Source organism: Apaloderma vittatum, unplaced genomic scaffold (assembly GCF_000703405.1).
Source record: "Apaloderma vittatum isolate BGI_N311 unplaced genomic scaffold, ASM70340v1 scaffold646, whole genome shotgun sequence".
NCBI classification, from domain to species: domain Eukaryota; kingdom Metazoa; phylum Chordata; class Aves; order Trogoniformes; family Trogonidae; genus Apaloderma; species Apaloderma vittatum.
In genome coordinates this window covers 81,436-105,551 of record NW_009721071.1, presented here as the reverse complement: position 1 = coordinate 105,551, position 24,116 = coordinate 81,436, and the positions used below count along the sequence as shown (strand labels likewise).

At 38.7% G+C, this 24,116-nt stretch overlaps 1 protein-coding gene across 1 annotated transcript in view; it reads right to left on the bottom strand.

The window, feature by feature from the left end:
- Positions 1-24,116, bottom strand: part of KAL1 (Kallmann syndrome 1 sequence) — a 120,467-nt gene that overhangs the window by 36,628 nt on the left and 59,723 nt on the right. Inside the window, exons 5-7 of the mRNA XM_009871217.1 lie at positions 22,621-22,843; positions 15,483-15,667; positions 8,509-8,638 (exon numbers count right to left, since the gene is read on the bottom strand). Of these exons, the coding sequence (XP_009869519.1) occupies positions 8,509-8,638; positions 15,483-15,667; positions 22,621-22,843 (538 nt within the window). The remainder of the gene's footprint in view (positions 1-8,508; positions 8,639-15,482; positions 15,668-22,620; positions 22,844-24,116) is intronic.

Sequence of the window (24,116 nt, the reverse complement as noted above, 5' to 3'; positions counted from 1 at the left end):
AAGTAGAAGAAAATAGTATGATTCAAAAAATTTAAATGAATACCAGGCATAATCAAGGAAATTCATAGTAATTAATGCAGGTTATGAATCTGCAGCCAAGGAAAAAAAACAATCTGACAAAAAATCCATCTTCATATAACTTTTTAGCCAAATAAGCCACTACTTCTCTGCCAGAAATAGAACTGGAGGTGTGCAGAGGGGACACCAGGCATTCATTTACTCCATGGTTCACCTGCATCTTTTTATAATGGCAAATGAGCTGTTAAATAAACTTTCCAGGCATACTAAATTCATCAGATAATCCCTATGACAAATGGTCACACTGAAAAATTCCATCATTTAGGTCATGCAAACCTATACATTTAGAATTAACAAAGACAGCATTTCCTTCTTAAAGATCAACAGATGTGAAATAATGGCTTATTCCTGTTATTTAACAGGACTAGGTTAAACAACAACGGATGCTCCTGTTTCCTCACACATGCCATTTTAGTTAAATAGTAATGGATGTCACTGTTTCCTCACACATAGAATTCAACCTAACTTTTGGCTCTAAAAGTTACAATGCGTACTTGAGTTTAAAAATTCTGGAAATCTAAATTTTCAAAATAATAGTAATTCCTTATTTTTTCTCACTACTTTATTTTTTCAGCTTGCAAGCCAGTTCTCTTTGGGTTTTTTCCTGGATTTGGAGAAGAACTGTCTTTCCACTTATTACCCTAGCTGTGAAGTAACAACAGCTCCATCTTAAAGTATACAAAGCGATTTACATTGGAGGAGATAAGTTTAAAAGATTGATTAAATTAAATGGTTTCTTCTGTTCCCTAACATAACTTTTAATTTACTACCACAGTTTAATAAAATAAGTAGATATAAAATAAAAATTAGGTACAATAAATATAAACAGAATCATGATTCATAAAGCCAAAATATTTATCTTCATTGTTTTGAAGTGTTAGGATGGGGGTTTTTTATGTTATATGACAATGTGTTATCGCATTAAAACATTTATAATCTGAAGTGGAACATGATCATATTGCTGTAGGTGAATTATTCAGGTTACCTCCCAGAAGCACGATGCATCATGTATTATGTATACATAACATATTGGATAGAATTAAAATGTTTCAGAAAATGTCTTCACAAATGGTCAGATATAAGCAAAACTAATTCTAACCATAAAACATTTTTGTCTTCATTGTGTACCCCTCAAAGACTCTGACAGTCATTAAAAAAATCAAAAGTTAAATGAAATAGCCTTTGTGGATAAAGTGTATTACGTAACTAAAAATGTTTTAAAGTTCTATTCACCAATTTTTTCATAGACCTAAAAGTAAATGACTAAATCTATGTTCTTCTTTTTCAAATGCTTCTGTCCCCATAAGAATGTAAGATATTGTGTAATTTTCCTTGTTAGTTAACGTTGACCAGAACAGAGCCTTTATATGTCTCAGAATCACAGGAATTTGTTTTTCTTTTAAGGTAACTTCAAGTATCTTTATTCTATCTGGTAACATAAACAGAATAAGAAAACATTATGGAAGAACTATGTGCATACTGAAACCAATAGATCATTACTTCTGACTTCTACAGCACCAGCATTTCACCCTGTACTTTTTATAATTGCATAGTTTATTGAAAACATTACTCCGTAGCATTTTCCCTGTGTTCGCTAGAAACAGCCCATTCAGGGGACAAAATACTGATCCATATTTAAAAAAAAATCTTAGTCATGTTTTTCCTTTGCTATGGGAGAATGTAAATATCATATTAAAAATCATTGGGTAACGACACTTAAGGAAAGAAAGAACATCCTTTTAAAGGGATTTTACATGTGAAATAATACAGCAACAGCAGAAACATTTTCCTCATTGCCCCCTTTCTTCAGTCTCTTTTCTGCAAGCCTTGCAAATGTCATCCACAAAACCATCTTTGAACAGGAGGAAAAGTGGTGGAGGTAGCAGCAGAAGACAGAAAGGAAGGAGATCTGCAGTTGACACACATAAAAAGGCAAGACATTTGAAAGTGTCACATTTTTTAGAAGAGCCTTTTAAAATTAGTAGATCTAGCTGGAGAAAATAGAAAAAACTAGAAGGATATAAGATGTCAAAGATGAACAAAATTTAATTTGCCACAGTTTTGCACTATAGACACAACAGTAAAATATTTTTTGGATTTGGGGTCTATGACCTGAAATATGAAGACACTTAGTGAGCATTTTATACCAGCTGAGGATCCACCCTATATCAAATATTTCAACTCAACTACATAATTTATTCATCTATCGCTGTGATATTCATCACTATTACAACTTACAGAACTATCATTTTGTAAGCCCAAAACTCCAAGAACATTAACCTCTTCTTTCACTTGGAAGGATTGAGTTTCATCAGCAAAAAAAACAGTAGGAAGGAAGAGCAGCAAGGCATGATATTGTGATCTCCACTATTAATAAGAAAAAACCCCAAACAACTCAAACTCCACCCTCAAAAATAAACAAAAAAATCCACCCCACAGACATCTCCAAAGCCTCCCTCAAATAAACGACCTCTCCTCCCCAGAAAACACCCCAAATTTATGAAGGATAAGAGCACAATCCTCCATAATGCATGCCTGCTAGTTACCAGGTAACAGATTTGTGGGTTTTTTTCTGATTTTTTTAAGCCTTCACTATTGCATTACTGCATGGAAAAGCCATAGTTCTACAAGGGGCTCTCTTATGCTTATGTCTATGCAGACATTAAAAGCAGCATACAACTTGTGCCAAAATATTTCAAGGTCTTATTACTGGTACTGGATTATAAAGCTTATATACATAAAGTGTTTGTTAACCTGACATTGAAGCTAAATTGGCACTTCGCTGACTATAAAGCTAACAGCCATTCTACTGTTTGTCTTCATCTATCTGTGATCCCTTTGACTGACTGCCCACACGTATAATTCAGATGCATGAACGTTAAATTATTGGAATGGAAACTTCTGCCAGTTTTTCAAATGTGAAATTGTGAAATTTTATGTACATGAATTTATTTAAGCGTTAAATCAAATTCTTTGGGTTGCAGAAAGCGTGATACTAGTTGCAGCTTTTCCTTTGCAGTTTATACTACAACTCAAATAAAATAAAAGTCATTACATATACACTAGAATTTGGCACAGACAGCTGTCCTCAAATCTGAAAAAATTCTGGTCTCAGCAGCCTGACAAGTAAATCACTTCTCGCTGCTAGAAATGATAGCTTCATTAGGTCAAGCTGCTGTTCCAGCACATGAAGTAAATACTGCATTTGTCTGTATTGTATCTGGCTTGAGTATACCCAAAGGACTTAAATTCTTGTCTTGCTGGCTACTTAGACATCACAAGCAAAACTCCATCTCCAGCCTGCAAAAGAGAGGATTCCTTGCTGCAAATAAAATAGGAAAAAACCCTTCACATCACCACCATTTCAAAATGCACAACTCCCCACACTCATATTTGTAAAAATAGTGATAGACAATATATATTTTATAAAATTCTTTCAACTAATAGGATCTGGAAGCATTTTCCAACCTTAACAAAACAGTATGGGCAAGCTGTACACAAGAATCACATCCTACACTGCTGCAATACATCCACTTTTCACTTTAAATGTGGCAACTGTAACGAAAACAGCAAATGATTTGGAATATATATCAGAGAAGAAAATAATGACATTGGAACCAGAATTCTCATTCTCAGCTGTAAAAGTGATAGCAAGTTTGATTCTAATTTAAACCCTTTTTATAGGGCTTTTTTTTTTTCTGACTTAAAATATCTTTAAACATTAGACCTTCCAGCTCTAAAAATATGCTGAAGCTGATCCACAGACAAGTTTCCAACTATTAAACAATTCCAAGGCATAAGCAGGATGACTGGCTTTGCCCAATGGAAATGGCACACATAAACCAGCTGCGCAACAGTATAAAAAAATCATTGGTCCCAAAGGAGCAACACAAAGAATTTTATTGCTAGGAGTGGGTGTCTGTTCTGGTTTTACTAACACTCAGTTATGTATGCATGAAATCACATCCAGCATGGTACTTATGTGCTGTGAAAACAATGTTGTCTGCTTCCTTTTGCTTGACAATTTGTCCTGTGTGTGCTAGCAACTGCCTTCGTGACAAAGATAAAAACCTTTAGCAGAGGAAGAAGGATCGGATGGTGTGGGCTCATTGTGTTCATCTTACAGCCTGTTTTTGTCTTTGAAAATGGCACAGTACCTAACAGACTAGTGAGATAACACATTATATGGAAATGCCTTATACTGATCCCTTTAGTTAACAGCAGTCTCTGTTAATAAGAGTCCATTCTCTTTATAAATCATAAAAAGCTAGGAAAAAAATAGCCTAAAAACTCTTACCCAAATGCAACAAATTAAAAGTTTTATTACTAGAGCCAGGCAGATTCTGACCAGTTGAGTTAGGCTATCCAGTGCCCGTTTAATGAGAGAAAAGCACAGGCAGGTTTTCATCTGAGGAGACTCATTTTACTGGAGGGAGGAACACTCCTCTCCTGCTTCCAGAGAAAATGAAGCAGCTTGGAAAGCGCCAGTCAAAATATGAAGAGAAATACATTTGTACCTTTGGGGATCAAAAATGTTCCGCCAGACATTTGTTTAGCTTTATTTAATGCTGTTATTGCAAACTGATGCCACTCAGTTGAAGATGAAAAGGAAAGCACACACAATTTAAAAACCCTGAAAAGAGAAGTGGAAACCACTGTCAAAATAAGCAGTAAGTTTTGATCAATTTTAGCTGACGGTATCAATCTGAAAATCCACTTGCAGAGTTCTATTTCTAGGAAAGAACTCACTCTCCTGGGTGCAGAATTCATTTCACCTTTTATCCACTCTGCTCCAGATAGATAGGTACAGCCTAATCCGTGTTTCTTGTAATTCTGGAATCACTTTTTGGCAAATGAAGCATCACTTCATTCCCTATGAAGGGCCATACCAGCAAGTCCATGCAAACCCTAAATTTCGTTTATAAATCAGAAACTAACAGCAAACAAACCCTTTCTCTCCTTAAGCTCTGAATATTTAATAAATTATCTCAGATGTGTCACTTTATTATTTCCAGACTGATGCCATAAATGAACACATGAAACAGTGTAAAGCAGCTAAGAAACCTTCCCCACAAATGTTTACAGTATAAAAGCATCAAAAGTTGCAGTAGAGAAAACTTCAGAACACAATTAGATGGAAAATGGTAACCTGACATACTTGCCGAAATACTCTTGTTTTCCTCGTTTTACCTTTTTTTCATTGGAAATTAAATTAATGTGGATAATAGAAAAGTTAATTGAAATTACACGCTTCAGAAGATGACTTTATTCGAAATAAAACAAAGCCTTACTTTGCTGTGTCTACTTAAAGATCACGTTTTTTGCATTTCCAAAAAACAGTAAATAGTACAAAACAGTACTGTGGTAACCAGACCGAAAAAAATCCCCATTCTCTCCAAGTAATTATAGCATCGATGTTTTTGAATATTCTTTTTAATAGCTTAAAATATTTAGTGATGGAGACTTCGTGGTGCCGTACTCCTCCTTAGACCCAGATTATATATCACATTTGTCCTCCTTTAAAGCAAAAGCAAACCCAAATAATTCGCTATTCATTATAACATATGAGCAGTTGGTAAAAGTTCAGCATCTTGTGTGAGAAACTGTCTTAGGAATTGCTGTCATATTTCCTGATCAAAGAGTTTCTTTTTGAAGAAAATGTTGGTTAAGTTTGATGAAGATAATAATCTGGTCTTGGTGTTGGCACAACAGCGTGAATTGAAACAGTACAAGAATTAATGTGAGTTTCTGTCCACGCTTCACATAAATGTAGCACAGACAGTCAGCAAAGGTGATGTGCCAAAATCCGCTTTCCTTTTCCAAACTGGAGGTTAAATGTGCCTGTAGGAGCTCAGCAGGGGCCAGTAGATGCTGGCACTCAAAAAACTAGGCTCATCTGAGCAGCAGTTTTTTGCCTTTCTGCCAGGCAGGGGCTGCCACTTCCAACTGAGCTCCAAAGTAGTAATTAAACATCTATAAGACACTGTAACTGTTACAGCTATAAGCTCTACTTGGGACCATGGAGGCTAAGAGGTATCGATGAAGCTTCCGAGTGCTATTCCAGACAGCCACCACCCAGCAGCGTCCTCAGCTGTGCCGCCTTGCACTTCTACACGTTTAATCACGCAAACATAGTATCTTTACAATGACCACTGACAATGCCAAAGCCTCTAAAACAGTCAAATGAGCTGCCAGAGCAGAGTGATTTTGGCTACAGAGCTGATCGCTAACTGAACTGCTTGCCATTTGTCTGGCAATTCATGATTCACTGCCAAGGGCTGGTGTTGAGGTTTGAAAATTGTTATTTCGAAGGTTATAAAAGTCTTTTGAAGAACACTCACTACATACCTCCTGCCACTATCAAGATCCCTTTATTTTGGTTTATTAGGTAAGATCATGCAGTGGTAGTACTGCCTCCTGCCACCCGTGTAACAAAAAGTGCTCCCCACCACCCACAGACAGCCATAAGCAGCACTCAAGGGGAGCAAGTGCTGCAAGAGGTAGCTGCAAAGATCACAGAAAAAGGGCTCCGGTAGCTAATATGTAATTATTTCAAAACCACAAGCTCCTGAAACACAAACTACTGCCAGCTGGGAGGCTATTCTGGAGAAACATCCCTATGTGCTCCTGCTCTAAAGCTGTTCTCCAAAAATTCACTTTTGGCTGAGGTCAGATACTGGGCTAAAGCACCCTTCAGTATGACTTACCATGGATGTTCTTATATTCATTACCAATGTAAGTAGTTTGAATAATATACTCCTGTGGCTAGCACATTCAGTAGAGGATTAATTTTTTTGGAAGGTAATACAAATCCTGCCTCAAAATGTCATGCTTAAGCCAAAACCTCAGTGTTATCACGATGTACCTTTATGTAATTGCAGTTATAGTGGTTCCAAGCAGAATAGATGGAAAATCTTTATGAACTCAGTGAAATAACTGACAATTATCTCAGTTTAAAAGAAAGTTGGTGCCAGATTCTGCAACAAAGTGCTGCATCTGCTGAAGTGCTGCTCCCTCATGAAGAAAAGCTACGGCTGCTGAGTCCTTGCAATAAACTGAATACAGCTTGAAGGAACTGTATTTTTTATGTGACTGAAATAGTATGCTACTAAAGTATAATAAATTCCTAAAATAATATCTATTTTACACTTGAAAAAGTTTGTGGTCACAGCAGTAATGGGATAGCTAGGCCAGGCAACTTTTCCACCAAAAATGAGGCTATAGTACCAAAAAATTATTAAGCCTAGTTAAACCATTAATACCAGCAAAAGCACTTGCATGCCTCTATAATGGCATCTACAATTAGATTTTTTTCTAGGACTAACTACAGCCAAACATCAAGCTAAAAGCTATCATGGGAACCCATCCATAGGTGGCAACTCCTGGTACTGCAAGGTAAGTCTGTCTGCAGAAAGGGGGGAAAATGAGGGCACTACGCCAGTGTAAAGATTCTGTCACAATTAAAACAAAGATAAGTCTTTCTACTAGAAACTACTTCTATTAGCAGAGTGAAGAGTGCTAGATCTCCTTCTTTGGCAACTAGCACAGTCTGGTTATGCCCACATTAGTGACTGCTTTTAAGAGAGGTTGATCACATCCAGACCATCTGTCTGTCAGGAATAGCTTCTGGCCTGTGCTATTCCTGTACTATACCTGAGAGTCATCCAGGGAAATTTTCGTGTGGGTCAAAGGCACACCAGAGACAATACCAGCAACTTCACAGGAGATCTTTTTCTGCCTCCCCTACCCCCAAGTACAATTTACTTGTACAGAGGTGATTTTCAAAGTTGTTTTATTATCCAAACCTTTGCAAAACCAGAAACAGCAAAAAAAATTCCTACAATACTTTATGGGTTGTCTGGTCTGTCTTTCTAATGAACAGAAACTTGCTGCTTAGCATTTATACCTTTTTTTATTCTTAAGCCCTTACAACTACTGCTAGCAAGGGGGAACTTAAGAAAGCACACAATACTGCTACAATTATTTAGACTTAGGCAATAAAATATTTCAATTCTCTCCTAAACATATGGCAGCAACATCTTTCTCGTGGCTAAAAAGAAAAATAAGAGAAATCTCTCAAAATAACACATTGAAACCCCAGTTCTTTCGTCACACATTGAAATCCCAGTTTTATTGCCAGTGTCACGTTGTTTGATACCAACCATGTGGGAAATGTTTAAAAGTAGGTTTGTTTTAAATGTTTAAAAGCAGGTTGAGATCTCTTACAGATAAAAGAATAATGACATCTTTAACCTTCAATTCCTTTGCCAATTTCAAACGAGTCTTGCGCTATTTCTAAAGTTGGTGACAAAACTACCCAAAAAAATCCACCTGTTAAAAACGTTCTGCCACAAAAGTAGGCAGATGAGGTTGTGCTCCATGCATGAGTGAATGGAAGGTGAGCACCCCATGTAACAAACAAAAACTAACCTTTCGAGGATCGAAAGTGCTTGCTGGGTGCTGTGAAGCCTCTCGTCCCGTGCACGTTGACAGCTGCCACGCGGAACTGGTACCACCTGCTCGCTCGGATGTCTGGCAGCCGAACCCGTTCGTCCGTAGTCTGGTGAGGAAAATGTCATGCTTACACTTGTTGTTCTGACATGGCTACTTGTGCTACCATCTCCCACGCAACAGCCGTGTCTGCAGGCTGGGTGCAACCACCTTACCCGATGGCAAGCACGATTCTGCACTGCAAAGCATTTACAGCTGTGAACAAAACCACATAACCACCCAATTTCACAGCGCATCACAGGCCTCTTCTGGAAAAAGAAACCTTCAGAAAACTGATGAAGTGTTACATTCACAAAATCAGTTTTTCAGTTAACACAACCGTCAGCAACATATAGGGTCTAGCTGTTTAGGTGTTGACATTTCAAGGAACTCATTGCCCCAGGTCACTGGACTGATTTCTCCAGTTCTCAATTCACAGAGAATTAGGGGTCCAAAATGGCTTCATGAAATCCAGCGCTGTGAGAAGCCGCCTTTTCTGGTTCATAGGAAACACAAAACCCTCAGGTAATGAATGTAAGCCTTCTTCAGATCGCTGGCATTTATGTCAAAAAGACACACAGCCTTAACTCTTCCCTGCAGACTTTTCTCAGGTCATAGGAGATGACCGTTTCTCCAGCAACACCCACGGAGCCTGCCAGTGTCATGAGTTCAATTTTCAACTTCTGTGGGGAGTGCCTTAACTGCTGAAATACAGCATAAGCATAGATGCACTCTAAACCCTTTCAGTAGGAGGTGCTTAACATGATCTTACTCTGAATCCTTTCAGTAGGAGGTGCTTAACGTCATTTTATTCTGAGCTCTGCTTTCCTCTGTATTTTTCCCCCCTTTAAACTTAAAGAGCTAAGATTCTGGACTGTTTCTCATTTTTCCTAAAATTCAAACACCAGAATGAATGCAGCCTCATGGTAACGGCTGATTCACTGCCAAGTACAGAAGACATTTTTGTAGAATTTATCAGAAACTCATCTATTTGTTAAGGATTTTACTTCTGCAATTACCTCTAAATTTTCCAGTTTTCAAGTTTTTTTTAGGATGTCAAGTTTACTGCATTTTAATTTAATTCAATTCTTTAATCAAAATAACATATGAACCTGAACCAAATGTCCTCTGTTTGTCTAAATATACTATACAAGCATTACTAATTACCCTTGCTGAAAAAAATGTGTGAGTTAATTAAAAATGTAATAATAGTAATTTATTTTTCCAAACTGCATTTTCTATAACTTGAAAATCCACCTTTCCTGTATAGGATCCAATATTACTTTCAATGACACCAAAAAAGTCACAGCATAATTTCTGCTTTTGGTCCCTTTTGAAGCTGTGTAAGAAGGTAGCAGCTACTGATCTAACTCAGCCAGAACTTGAGCAAGTTGTTTCATCTCTCCAGTAATGGTATTTTCACACTTAGTCTCTTAATTTGGTGCCAAGTAAAATTTAGAGGTACAGATATCTTGTTTGTGTGTGCATGTGAAGGAAAGACAGTCTTTCTAAACTGCGCTATTAACTGCTCTCAGACCGGTAAGTGTTGCAGACTTCGAGCCCCTCATATTGCTGCTAGAGTCCTTCTCCATTCAGATCAACATATTTGTCTTTTTAGCTTAAAAAGAGGTAGCAGTCCCGAGACTTTAATTGTCTGCCTCACCTTCCTTCCCTTTCTCAGCTTTTATGCTACCTGTAGAGTGAATTATTTCATCCTACTAAGGGATTCCCCTAGGGAAGAAAAAACCTACCTGGATCAACTTTTACTACTATTTTCACTTTACGGAGCACTCAAATGTCCTATTTTTTCCAGCTTGCAAGCCCACATATTCAAGAATCGACAGATAAGACATGACAGTGAACTATCAGTATATCAACACAAAAAATCCCACAAGAATACATTCAGGCTTTTGCTGCAACTGAAATTAGGATCAGGATCAATACCTAATCGTAATTAATGAGTTACAACACTGTGGGTTTTCAAAAACAGATTTTGCTGAATTTATTTACAAGGTAAGCATAATCTGAATAGACTTGACCCCAAACTCCTCAGCTAAGAAATCTTGCTTGTCATTTGCATGGGCTCAGCTATTCTGCTATGATTCAATAAATGAAAGGATTTTAGTTGTGACAGTCTTCCATGGCAATCATGAAATACTGTAAAATCAAATAATCTGTCAATCCATATCAGCAAAATAATTTTAATTTATGAACATGCCTTGGGCCTATTATTTCCATCATTCATTTTGTTAGCAAAGCTCCTGTTAAACTCAATGGGCATGCAGGAGGTGTGTCTGAAACTCCCTCTTTATAAACAATTCCAAGGTGAAACACTAAGGTCTGTCACAATCAAGCTAGCAGCAAGTACTGCCCCTCATTTGTTTTAATAAAGGAATAAACTAGTAAGTAAACTTCCTTACTGTCTCACTGCATAGAATCACAGAACCACAGAATGTCAGGGGCTGGAAGGGACCTCTAGAGATCATCTAGTCCAGCCCCCCTGCCAGAGCAGGGTCACCTACAGTAGGTCACACAGGAACGCGTCCAGGCGAGTTTTGAATGTCTCCAGAGAAGGAGGCGCCACAACCTCCCTGAGCAGCCTGTGCCAGGGTTCTGTCACCCTCACAGTAAAGAAGTTTCTCCTCCTATGTTCTAGCTTACACCCATTATTTCTTGTTCTATTGCTGGGGACCACTGAAAAGAGATTATCCCCTTCCTTTTGACACCCACCCCTCAGATATTTACATACATTAATAAGATCCCCTCTCAGCTGCCTTCTTTCAAGACTAAACAGCCCCAGTTCTCTCAGTACATGTACATATGTATCTGTGTGTGCATATTTGTATACACACATACACACACACACACACACACACTTGACATTCAGTCACACAACATGGGCATGTTCTGACTGAAAATAAGTGACCTGGCATATTTGGATTAACTTCATTAATTAATACTTTTAAATATCTACGTTTTTAATGTAAATGCTACTACTATTATTTTTAGAAAGCATTAGCACCAAACAGAATGACAAGTCTACTCACAAGATATGCAGTATTCTCACAGGATATACAGCAGGTGCTGCTCAGCTGACTAAACCTTAAAAAACAGTACTGTAAGAAATTTGGAATAACCACTTAAGACATTGTGCATCATAGCTAACTAGACTAACTAGTATCTTAGTTCCGATAGTTTTTACATTAACCAATGGAAATTAGTTAAATGGTTAGTTATGTCAAGTTTTCCAAAAAATGTGCAGTAAAAAAATTAACAAAATTCCTTCTTACTGAAGCGAAAAAAAACCCCAAAATTCTTTTCAATATATTTGCTTTCTTTAAGAGGGCTAAATAAGTAATATATTAATAGATTGAACCTTCCTCCTTAAAAAAAAATAAAAAATCTGATGACACAATACGATGGAAACAAACTTTTTCAAAATTAATTTTTCAATAATATATAAACACTTTTGTGAGACATTGAGAAACTGCTTGCAAATTAGCTCCTGTAAAGTTAACAGAAAGTAGCAAGTTCTTCTGAAAAGCAAATAACTTTAAATAAAGTTATTGAAAATTATAACCCCATTTCTTCTTGGATAGAAAATAATAGAATATTGGATGAGGAACTCTGATAAAACATTATGAAATTTCTTATAAGAAGATGCAAATAATACATAATTACACTACATATGGGCATAGGAAAAGAGATATTCAGATCCTCACCCACAGTCTATTTGATTTTCAGCTGCTATTTACGTGCTCTCTAGCTTAAGTTGCAGAGTAACGAACGAGCCAGCATCGTCTCCCCCACACCGAGATGCCCCTGGAGTTCTCAGCCAAATGGCTGAGCTCCTTGCAGCCTTTGCCTATAATTAGGTCTCATACCCCAATGTTTTGAAATCCTACAAGAAAAAGTCTCAGTTATATGGACAAGAAAAGCCCGGAGGCTGTACACACAGCCACTACAGTCAAACTGGATATCCATCCTTGTTGCTGATACTGCAAAATATATTCTATTGCATGCAGCCACACTTAACAAATCTGACTGCCTGGTGGGTTGTCTAAAACTACAAACACCATAAAGATACACTAGTCTGTAGAGAGAGAAATTCTGATTGCTCCTTAAGGGTGCCCAGCCCGTATATCCCATAAGATATACGCAGTTCACAAAGTCAGTCAGGCATCCTGAAGCTTATTCTGAACTGACATTCCCGGTGGCGTCCATTGCACAATCAAACATGCATCTCTTGCGATGCAGAAGGGACAGCAAAGTTCTCAGAAAGATGTCAGTTGGAGGAGGCTTCTCCTGCCACAGTGATTAACTCGTCCCCTTCTGCCCACGTGTAACAGAGCCCCAGGAAAGGCAGCTGTCAGGGTTCTCATCACTCTTGCTCAGGAACACGTTTCTGAAACGCTCTCTCCTGTACATTCACTGCAAGGCAGAGGTTCGTATATGCTTCACTGCTGTGGGGCACCTACTGCACATGCTTCCAGAAACAGGCATGAGGTCTGTTTCTGGGATGAGAAAACGCACTGCAGTGTGCTACCTTAGCAGTCTGGATCCACCAGACAGAAGAGCTGGGCTTCTACAGTCTTGCACGTATACATGGCACGATAATAGTGAGGAGCAACTCAGATCTTGCTCGTTTTTTGCTACGTGGTATTTTCCTGGTAGCAAACGCAGGAGGTTGTTAGCTGTATATTGATGTCCTAGTTTTGGCTAAACGAAACCCAGTTCTGTTCAGTGATTTTCACTTTCCAGTTTAGTCTCTTCTAAAAGGCTGCACGTTCTGAAGTCAGCAGCATGTTTTTGCAGACAGTGTGTGCTACTGGCAGTGATAACACCTGATGTTTACAGTCACTACCTGGGACTGGGATGCAGAAAGGCTCTTGCTGATACTTACTCCTGCAGTGACCAAGGCCACTGCTGGCTCTTGTGTGCCACGCTGGGGGTGCCGGGTAGTAAGAGGGGTCACAAGGAAGTAAAAGGTTGCACCTCGGGGGGGTAATAGACAGGACAGGTGACCAACGAGAGTATTCCATTCCGTATATGTCATATTTAGCATAAATTGAGTGGTCACGAGAGTTTCAACCATTTTCTGCAATGGCTGGTGTCCAGAGAGGACTCCATCTGACCTCCCGCTTTTGATCCGGATCCTGAGTTCCCGAATCCAGCTCCTGTATCCAGCCCCCGCCGCCGCTGCTGAGCCTGGGGCTTCCCCAGTGCCTCCTGTTCTGCAACATCAGTGGTGATTGATATCGGGGCAGGGAGTCAGGTTTGATATCAGGCTTATATACATATGTCTTATGTATATAGGTCTTTATTTTTATCATTTCACTATTATTTCCATTATTATTTCATTAAGGCTGGTTTATTTTTTCTTTCCTAACCCATAAGTCTCTCTGCCTCATTCCCTTTTCCTTCCCATTTGTTAAGAGGGGGTTAGTGAGTGTCTGTCCACGTTTTAGTGGTCGGCCCAGCCCTAACCTGTGACAAGGGAGAACGCAGACTGAAGACCTGAAGCTCAGCTGAGAGATAATAAAAAAGTCACTGCAACTTTATCGGGGTTGGAGGTGTGCATGTTCCCTTGAGATTGCACAAGGAGCGTTTCATGTCAAGCTCTGCTGCAGGTGACTTTTTCTGAGCCAGACTCTAACACAGTGACAGTCCCCTGTAACACCACATCAAAGCTAAGAACTTCACTTCCGAATGTTTAGTTTCACAAGCTTGACATTATTTTATGATATTTTTTTTCCTACATAATCGGAACTGAGAATGAACAGAGATTGTGACAGAATCTAAAATCCTTAGGTTATTTCGTGGATGGTTCTATTTATTCTCTCTTTCCTTTTCTCCTAGCTATAATGACATTTTGCAGGTCTTTTCGAAATCAGCATTTTACTTCTCTTGTCAGCAGGGATGAGGGTGAAGCAGTTAAGATAAACGACTGGAATTCTGCCATCCAGGTGGACTGTCAGCATGTTAAAAACCAGATTGAAATAGGGAAGGAACTAAGTGAAAATTTATGCTCTCTTGGCTGCTTCTCATTAAGAAACATTTGCTCATGAATCTTGCATTTTCAGTGTGGATTGCACTGAGTGATAAGAGCATGACATCATAGGCTTTTCCAAAACGGGTCACATCTGAAAAAAACCAACTTTATAAAGAATAAAGGTTTTAGCCTTTTTTTTTTCACTCTTTATTTTTAAATATTAAATAGCCTTTCACCAACTGTACACCTTATCTTTTTGATAAGATCCAAGCCATGCCTTGGACACTGTGCATTGAGTCCCACTGACCTCAAAAGGAGCATCTTATGTGCTTCCTTCAATGGATTTTGGTATCTTATATAATTTTCAAGAGATTTATGGCTTTCAGAGACTTTGGAATTTTCACCTGAATAGCTCATAAGTATATGCTTACAAAAAAGTGGCACTCACTGGCCTTATGAAAAACGATCCTCCACCTAGTTCTGTAGATTTTTATGCATAGGGAGAAAACCCAAAAAATAAACCAATTTCGAAAACATAAACCTCTGAGAATTTTTTATTTCGGGGACAAGGAAACCATTACTTACTTCTTTAGTGAAATATTCACAGTTTTTTTTATGAAGTAATTTTTAATACATCGCAAACAGATTTGGTGTTTCTGCAACTGAAAAACTGGAAGTGAAAATACTGAAGTTCATTTCTCCCGGGTAAATCTAGAAAATAGCTCATTGAGCAGTGAAGTAATGCCTTGGAGATCTGGGTTCTGTTTGCAGTTCTGTCATGAACTGGTGAGAGACCCTATAAAGAGATCCCTCTGCATAAGCTTCCCCATCTGTAAGTGATCTAACTCTCCTCAGATCTAAAGAGGACCTTTAGTTCACAGTCTAGAAGCCAGGGAGCTGTATTGCTTTACAAAGAACTGACCTGTGCCACAGTTTGCCAGTTAGTAGCATCATCCTCACTTGGATGGATTCCTTGATTCCACCTCCTCTGAACAACATAGATCACGGGCTCGATGGAAATATTGAATTTTGAAGACCACTTCACTTCCAAATCTCCAGACTGAAGTTCTATGAATTTTAATTCTTTCCGGGGTTTCAGTGGAACACCTGTAATAGGAATGTGCAGACAAAAACATGCGAGTAATTTACAAGATGTAATTAAAGCATATGCAGATGAAGCTGTATAAAACAAGTAATTTTAAAAAAGGAGATTGTTGGTCAGACAGAAATTAAAAAGGGGGGGATGGATTTGCTGATGAGCATAAGAGTTTCATAAGTGCTCATAGCTAACCTATTTCTGCTAACAATAAAACTTGTTTTTAAAAAATCTTCAAATTTATTTCTTTATTTCACATAAAAACTAAAGGATCTGAAAGTCATAAGCTGAAACTGAGCTCACAGAAAACACTTTCAAAATATGCTTTGACAACCCCGAGATAGATCCCTTTGATCCTTAGCAGAATCAGCTATACTTGTTGTTCATTTTTTTACCTAACTGGTCCTTAAACACAATTTATGACAGAATTTTCACGGCATTACATAGTATCCATTCCACTGCTTCTCTATCTTAGTGAGAATGTTTTCTCACTGCCTTGTTCAGTATCCTCTGCTGCATCTTAAACTCAACACTTGTCCATGATGTTGTTCATGGATTGTGGAGAGAGATTCTTTCTTTCATCTAAGGAGGGGTCTTTTATGTACCGCAAGACTGCTATCACGCTTTCTTCTTCAGTCTAATAAGCACAGTGCACTCCATTTTCCTCTTAAATTAGTGCTTCTAGACCTCTGGTCATTCTTGCAATTGTCTCTGGAAATTGTCCTGTTGGCTCCCAGCCCGTCTCCAAAGCCAGGCCTAAAACTGAACACAGGCTGTGTCCAAACTCTTACTAGTGCAAACTACAGAAGCAGAATTATTTCATACATCTTACATTAGTCTGATATACTTAAGAAAGTTGTTTGCCTTCTCCATAGCAACATGATCTTATTGACTGATATGTACCTGTATTGTGTGATGTGTCACTCTCCACTTTTCTTTAAAGATCCAGGAAAAGTAATTCCAAGGCATCTTGGAATACATGTATCTAGTGTGTATTGTCCAACTGTTACATTTCAGAGACAAAGATGTCTTCCTAAAATTTTACAGTAATTTCTTATTAAACAGTAATACTGAAGGACAGAGTTTGTTGTTGTTTCTACTGCTGGTACCCACTTTTTTGAAAACAGTTGCAGCAGCTTGAAGGAAAAAACAACTCTTCAAATTTGACATTCTTTGATTAAATCAACAAATCAAGTGTTAGATATATTTCTCTAGACAGGCTTTAGGAACTCATGTATTTGAGTGCACAGCATTTTGTCACTTCAGGTTATGCCATAAATAAGATTTCTATGCTGACATAGAAACGTTCTTAGCAAGTTATTGTATGCACTTTAGTTATTTTGTCATTTCAGTGGGTGTCCACATAAGTCCAGCTGTATGTGTTGATTCAGTAAATTATTTCCTTAGGTGAACAAACTGCTTTTATATTATAAGAGGTCCTCTAAATCTGATCATACAATTAGCTACAAGAAAGTAAAAATTGATCTTGTAGCCCTTGAAGAAACCTAAAATCAACGTGAGGTTATCACAGCAGTTTTAACTCTAGATATCCTTCAACAGCCTGCAGTGTGAGTCTAATATAAAGAACATCATAGAATATGTTAGTTTGGATCTCCACATTCGAAAATCCTTCTTTAATTATGATGTACAATAATCCTACAATTTGCATGTTAAGAAAACTTCCATCTGCTTTGCATTAGGGGCAGTTGGATTCACTTGATTGCAAGTATCTCAGCCTCTCCACCGTTACGTAATTGTGTGCAGATGGAGAGCAGCAGCACAAACAGCGAGAGCTCAGCACAAGTGCATTTTAAAATACTTTTGTAGAACTAGCACCATCAATTTAATATCCAGATGTGTAGATCCAATTATTCTTCAATGTGCTTTTTATTATGTAAATGGTCAACCCTTTCATCGTGCTGGAACAAATTAGTCCTCTGAAGTCGGCAGCGCTTAACTGAAGAATTCAAATCACTGATTGCTGTCCGTGTTCAATACCAGAGCTCAGGAAAAATGTTTCTAAAGGTGTCTTTCAAAGAGCATACGTATCTCTTTGCCATGAAAAATAAATAAACACTGGTCCATCATAAGAACGTGTATTTTAGATGTAATTTCCGCATGAATTAAGAAAATTTCCATGCAAGCGCTTGAGACAGTAAAGGCACACTCACGGCATCAGTACAATTGTAAACATGGTTGTTCAGTGTCTCAGAGATGTGCATTTTTTAAACTGTACACTACTTTTTTAATAAAACAATATTTTTCTTTAAGCATGAAAAGAACCTTTAAACTGTGGGTGAGCATCTAGCCCCAGCTATATTGTGATACCATCATACCCTTTAAATGTCATATTCTCTTCACAATTTACCTTGCCCTGATCTACAGTTTGGTCTGCTATATGGACTGTTCCTTTACACATTTCAGACAACACTAGTTAGGCTGGCTTAGACAGCATGAACCTTAAATCTTCGCTAAAAAAAGGTCCCTGAAAGTTCACACAAGTAGGTGTATCACTACATCTGAGAGAACACTTATTTCTGTACAGGAAAAAGGTGATGAAATGCATATATGCATGTTAAGTAAAATGAACCAGAACATGGCTTTTCTCTTCCTCTTCTGATTTATTAAACTGTTTTATCTCTAAACAGAGGTATTGTCCCTATTTCTATTTCTGAAGTACCAAATTTACTTTCAGCAGTTACTATTATTTATATCATTATGTCCACACAGGAAAAAAAAATAGGTAGGGACACTTTCTGAAGTCCTTCACTAGCTGAGATGACATAAAGGAAGTGGATGAGGTAGGTGATAGAAGAGTAGGAGAAACTATTTGATATCTCCAGTAAAGGGAAATAAAACTGTGAAGACTGTGTAACTGATTAGTAATACTTCCAACAGAGATTAGAAAAATGTGATAATGGACTGTTTGAAGATTATAGCAAATGCAGGCTATACAATTAAATGGATAACAAGTAATTGGGTTTCTTTCGTTAATCTAATCACATTTGCAATATATGACTTTGGTGGCAGCGTACTTATGTTAATATTCTTTTAGGATTCTGCTTTAGCACTCCATACTAGAGGGCAAATCCAGTTTGTAAATACAGCAAACCACACAGGTATGGCAGTTGTGCTGCCATTCATTGAGACTTAGACAGGCTGGAGAGTCAGGCAGGGAGAAATTGTATGAAATACAACAAGGGCAAGTGTAGAGTTTTGCACCATGTACCAGTCCAGGTTAGGGACTGACCTGCTAGAGAGCAGCATAAGGGAAAAGGAACCTGGGGGTTCTGGTGGACAGCAGGATGACCATGAGCCAGCGACATGCTCTCGTGGCCAAGAAGGCCAAATGACATCCTGGGGTGTATTAGAAGGGGGGTGGATAGCAGGTCGAGAGAGGTCCTCCTGCCCCTCTACTCTGCCCTGGTGAGGCCACATCTGGAATATTGTGTCCAGTCCTGGGCCCCTCAGCTCAAGAGAGACAGGGAACTGCTTGAGAGAGTCCAGCACAGAGCCACACAGATGCTGAAGGGAGTGGAACATCTCCCTTGTGAGGAAAGGCTGAAGGAGCTGGGTCTCTTTAGCTTGGAGAAGAGGAAGCTGAGGGGTGACCTCATAAATGTGTATAAATATATCAAAGGGGAGTGTTAGGAGGACAGAGTCAGGCTCTTCTCAGTGATGTCCAATAATAGGACAAGGGGCAAAGAGTGCAAGGTGGAGCATAAGAGGTTCCACAAAAATGTTAGGAAAAACTTTTTCACTATGAGGGTGACAGAGCACTGGCACAGGCTGCCCAGGGAGGTTGTGGAGTCTCCTTCTCTGGAGACATTCAAAACCCACCTGGACGCATTCCTGTGTGACCTACTGTAGGTGATCCTGCTCTGGCAGGGGGGCTGGACTAAATGATCTTTTGAGGTCCCTTCCAACCTCTGACATTCTGTGATTCTGTGATATCTGCTGTTGTAACTCATCTCCAGAGCTTGATCAACATTAAAACTATAGGAACTTCTCTAGACTCTTAGATTCAATCTGATCTCATTTTCTAGCTGTGAGTGCTGTCAAAATGATAAGAATAAGTACTAAACTTATTCACTACATCTTAGTCACGCTTGCAGAGTTTGCTCTTCTTTAGTGACAGGAAGGTCATTTACCCCTGGAGGAAATGAACAGCAACCCTGCTCTGCTGCTATTTGTCCTTTGTTGCAGAAAGACAGGTTGAAAAGGCTAATTAGCTAAATTCATCAGCTGAGAAGGCAGTACTGTATTGGGCTTGCCCTTCTACTGCAAGACATATATACTCTTACAAGCAAGCACCTCCTGCAGATAGGTGATAAGATCTTAAACAAGTTTAGTTCTGTTCCTATGTAATGAGGCTGAACAGTAGCAGATTTTCCAGTGTGCAGTTATACAGTGTTTCATATCCTGTTATATCCTGTGTCCTCTCCAAAAGCATGTAGTCTTGTTTCATTCGCTTGGTTGTTTGTTTTGTTTTTACTTTTTCCAGCGGTCACATTTATTGGAATGCTTTGTAGTTGAGGTATGGAGCCTGATCACGTGAATTATACAATACAAATGCCATTTTATCACTCTGGTCATTTGTCTCAAGAACACGAAAGAAATAACTGAGTGATCCATTTTAATAACTTCCATTCTGAAAGGTGATGTGTACAAGAAGAGGCAACACTGGGGAGGGTAGCCTGACTGGCATCCACTGCAGAAATGCCTTCTTTTGTCCCTTCCTCCTCCTTCCCAGATGAACCCTTTTCCATGCTGTCAGCCTGAATCTTTGCTCTATAACAGGTTGCCCAGAGAGGTTATGCATGTCCCCTACCCGGAAGTGTCCAAGGCCAGGCTGGATGGGGCTTTGAGCAACCTGGTCTAGTGGGAGGTGTCTCTGCCCATGGCAGGAGGGTTGGAACTAGATTATCATTAAGGTCCCTTCCAACCCAAAACATCCTATGAGTGTATTAATTCCTTATAGTTTTTAAGAGGATGCTCTGAAGTATCTTGGAAGCAAGAGAATTTCCCTTCTGCACTGGAAATCTCGATGACAATGTTTCCAGCTGTTATACTTTGAGTACTATCCTCATTGGGTTTACGCTTATGCAACATCTATGACTTCTAGATCAAATTTTTGCCATTTATATAAGTAAATAAAACAGTGCTTCCTGATAGTCCATCCTGTACACTCGAAGACAGGATACAAAAGTCAAAGCACATTATTTCTGATATACATTCTCATCACTAGGGACATTCAAAAAGATGCATCAACATTTCAGTTAAAGTAAATTTCATAAAATCACCATCTCCTTCACACATTTTACCATTTTTCCCATTTACAGATGGAAATAAGTCTGGATTCTGACCTAAGCCTGGAGCTTACTTCAGAGTTCTGCTGATTAGGCCTTCCACAAAAATCCCATGCTATCAGAAGAATTACTGATTAATATTTAATTTTTATCACTGAAGTAAAAAGAATGGATATCTAACTAAACATTTTAACTTTGTGGAACAAGAAAATATCTTTTATAAATGCTCACTGTTCTGCATTAAGAGCACATTTTCAGAATATTTTCATCTATAAAGCTTTTTTTAATTTCAGCAAATTAAAATCTGGAGTTTGTCCAAGCAAATAATTTCTTAGTCTGTATGTTCTTGCTGATGGATGTCAAGGAAAACCTTTTTTCATGGTATCTCAGGACTCAAATCAATTTTAAGTTTGTGGTTAAGATTGCCTTAGATTTAAACAATGACTTAACGTAGATACGTGAATATTATAATCTTTCACTATCTTCTTCTTAGGTCATTAAGAACACTAATGCTAAATATATAGCACTGATGTATTCTTCTACCAGATTATCTTACACTGCCTATTTGACAATCCTACCTGCTTGGCTTATAAATATAAATATTATTTGTGATTAATAGGATGGAGAGCAGTCTAGGAGAAAGGAACTTGGGGGTTCTGGTGGACAGCAGGATGACCATGAGCCAGCAATGTGCTCCCGTGGCCAAGAAGGCCAATGGCCTCCTGGGGTGTATTAGAAGAGGAGTAGCTAGTAGGGGTCAAGAGAGGTCCTTCTGTCCCGCTACTCTGCCCTGGTGAGGCCACATCTGGAATATTGTGTCCAGTTCTGGGCCCCTCAGCTCGAGACAGGGAACTGCTTGAGAGAGTCCAGCGCAGAGCCACAAAGATGCTGAAGGGAGTGGAACATCTCCCTTGTGAGGAAAGGCTGAAGGAGCTGGGTCTCTTTAGCTTGGAGAAGAGGAGGCTGAGGGGTGACCTCATTAATGTTTATAAATATGTCAAGAGGGAGTGTCAGGAGGACAGAGTCAGGCTCTTTTCAGTGATGTCCAATGATAGGACAAGGGGCAATGGATACAAGCTGGAACACAGAAGGATCCACAGAAACATCAGGAAAAACTTTTTTCCTGTGAGGGTGATGGAGCACTGGCACAGGTTGCCCAGAGAGGTTGTGGAGTCTCCTTCTCTGGAGACATTCAAAACTCGCCTGGATGCGTTCCTGTGTGACCTACTGTAGGTGATCCTGCTCTGGCAGGGGGGCTGGACTAGATGATCTTTTGAGGTCCCTTCCAACCCCTGACATTCTGTGATTCTGTGATTCTGTGACTTGAACTATCTATCATTAAATATTTTCCTGCTGCATTCTCTCTCATCTGCATCAAATTAAGTGAGATTTCACCTAAATTGGCAAGTTTGTTCTGCTTAAGATGATTCATAATAGCTACATGTTTACATTCCACAGATTTCCAGACATGGGCTTCACAAGGGGAAAAAAATTCAGAGACTTGAGCAACACTTTTCTCTGTCTTTCCACAGACGTCTCTCCTTTTTCTTCCCATCCTTACAAACTCCTTCAAAGTGAAAGTACTGGTTTTCTAGGAGCCTTTAAGATGGCCTGAGGTTATTAACCCGGTATGTGTACATATTAATAATCTCTACCTTTGTACAGATTTTTTGGAATTTGGCACGTATGACCGCATCCATTGGAACAGCATTTCTTCACTCCAGAACATTCACTATCAGCTTCACAGCTTTCAACACAGGCAGCTGCAAAACCACTGGCCTTCTCAGGTGCTGGGCAGTCCCCTTGCTTCACAGACAGGATGTACTTAAGGAATTCACAGCTGGTTAGGCATTCATAATTCTTCTTGGGGAAAAGGGGCTAAAGGGAAAACAAAAGAATCATATGAAGTTTTCAATGAGAACAAAAAATGAAGAAAAAAATGTATGTTTTCCAAGACTCTCTAAAGAAAAAATCAGATTTTCAGCTTTTGCAAGACTATCCCTGAAGATTTATACATTTAAGCCACTTCTAAAAAAGCATTCCAAGTACAGAACAATGAAATCCCTCAAATAAGACCACCATCTTTAATGGAATAAAGTTGTTTATATCTGCCAGCTTTCCCTTGTTTTTCTCACATTGGCTGGTTCTCAATGACAGATTAAAAACATTCCCAAAATGAAAGCAGTGGTCAGACAGTCTTTTTTTTTTTTATTACCACAGATTCCTCCCTTTGTACTTCATAACACTTTAGCCACAATATCTGATGTAATGTCACTCTAGATAAATAAGTGAAATTTTGTTTCATTATACTGTTTGAACTGAGTTGGCTAAGAGAGGATTTTGCAGCATCTTTATGTTCTTGCCAGCATATTAGTAATTGTATAACTCTCCATAAAACTGGAACTTTATTCTGATAAAATGATCAGCAGAAAAGTACAGATTAAAATAAGCCTTAAATATATTGATTACACATCAAAGTAAACTTCCTCGAGAAATCAAGTCCTATATATATGAGAAGTTGCTTCAATGTGTAGACATTTTAAAGCACGTGTATTGCTCAGAGGTTTGCAAGGTTCACCTAAAACAGCATTTAGCAACCTTGGAAGAGCATTGTGTATGGCATGGGGATTTCATCTCCTCTTACATCTGGTGCTTTATTTCATTTGGTGCAAAAACAGCTGAAGTGATTCTCTCAAAGGTATCAGTAGATCTGCAGCTGGACAACCCATGTAACTGGAGTTATCTATAGCCTGCCGTTCTGTACCAGACCAACCAAAAAATTTGATCTACAGATTCCTAAGCCTACATAGGGATTATAACTCATTCCCCATCCAACTATTCAGGTAACTTCTGCAATTTCCTTTCATATTCAAAGTTTTGCTTTCTTATTTTTACTGTTCTCATATCTCTGGCTAAATGAGAAGGACTCCACTACTCTGGAGGCCCAGATATTTCAGAGTCTGTATGTCAGTTTTTAATTCAATGTCACTATGGTCCAGAAATGGGCCACTACATCACCTCTCCCACCTTGTCCTACAGAAGAGTCCAGAATTTTCGAATCAGGATTTTAAGATGCATTTGGGTGTTATGGCTTAACCAGCCTAAAGACTGCCAAAATGAGCAGTCTTTACATTTCCTACTGCCCCCTGGA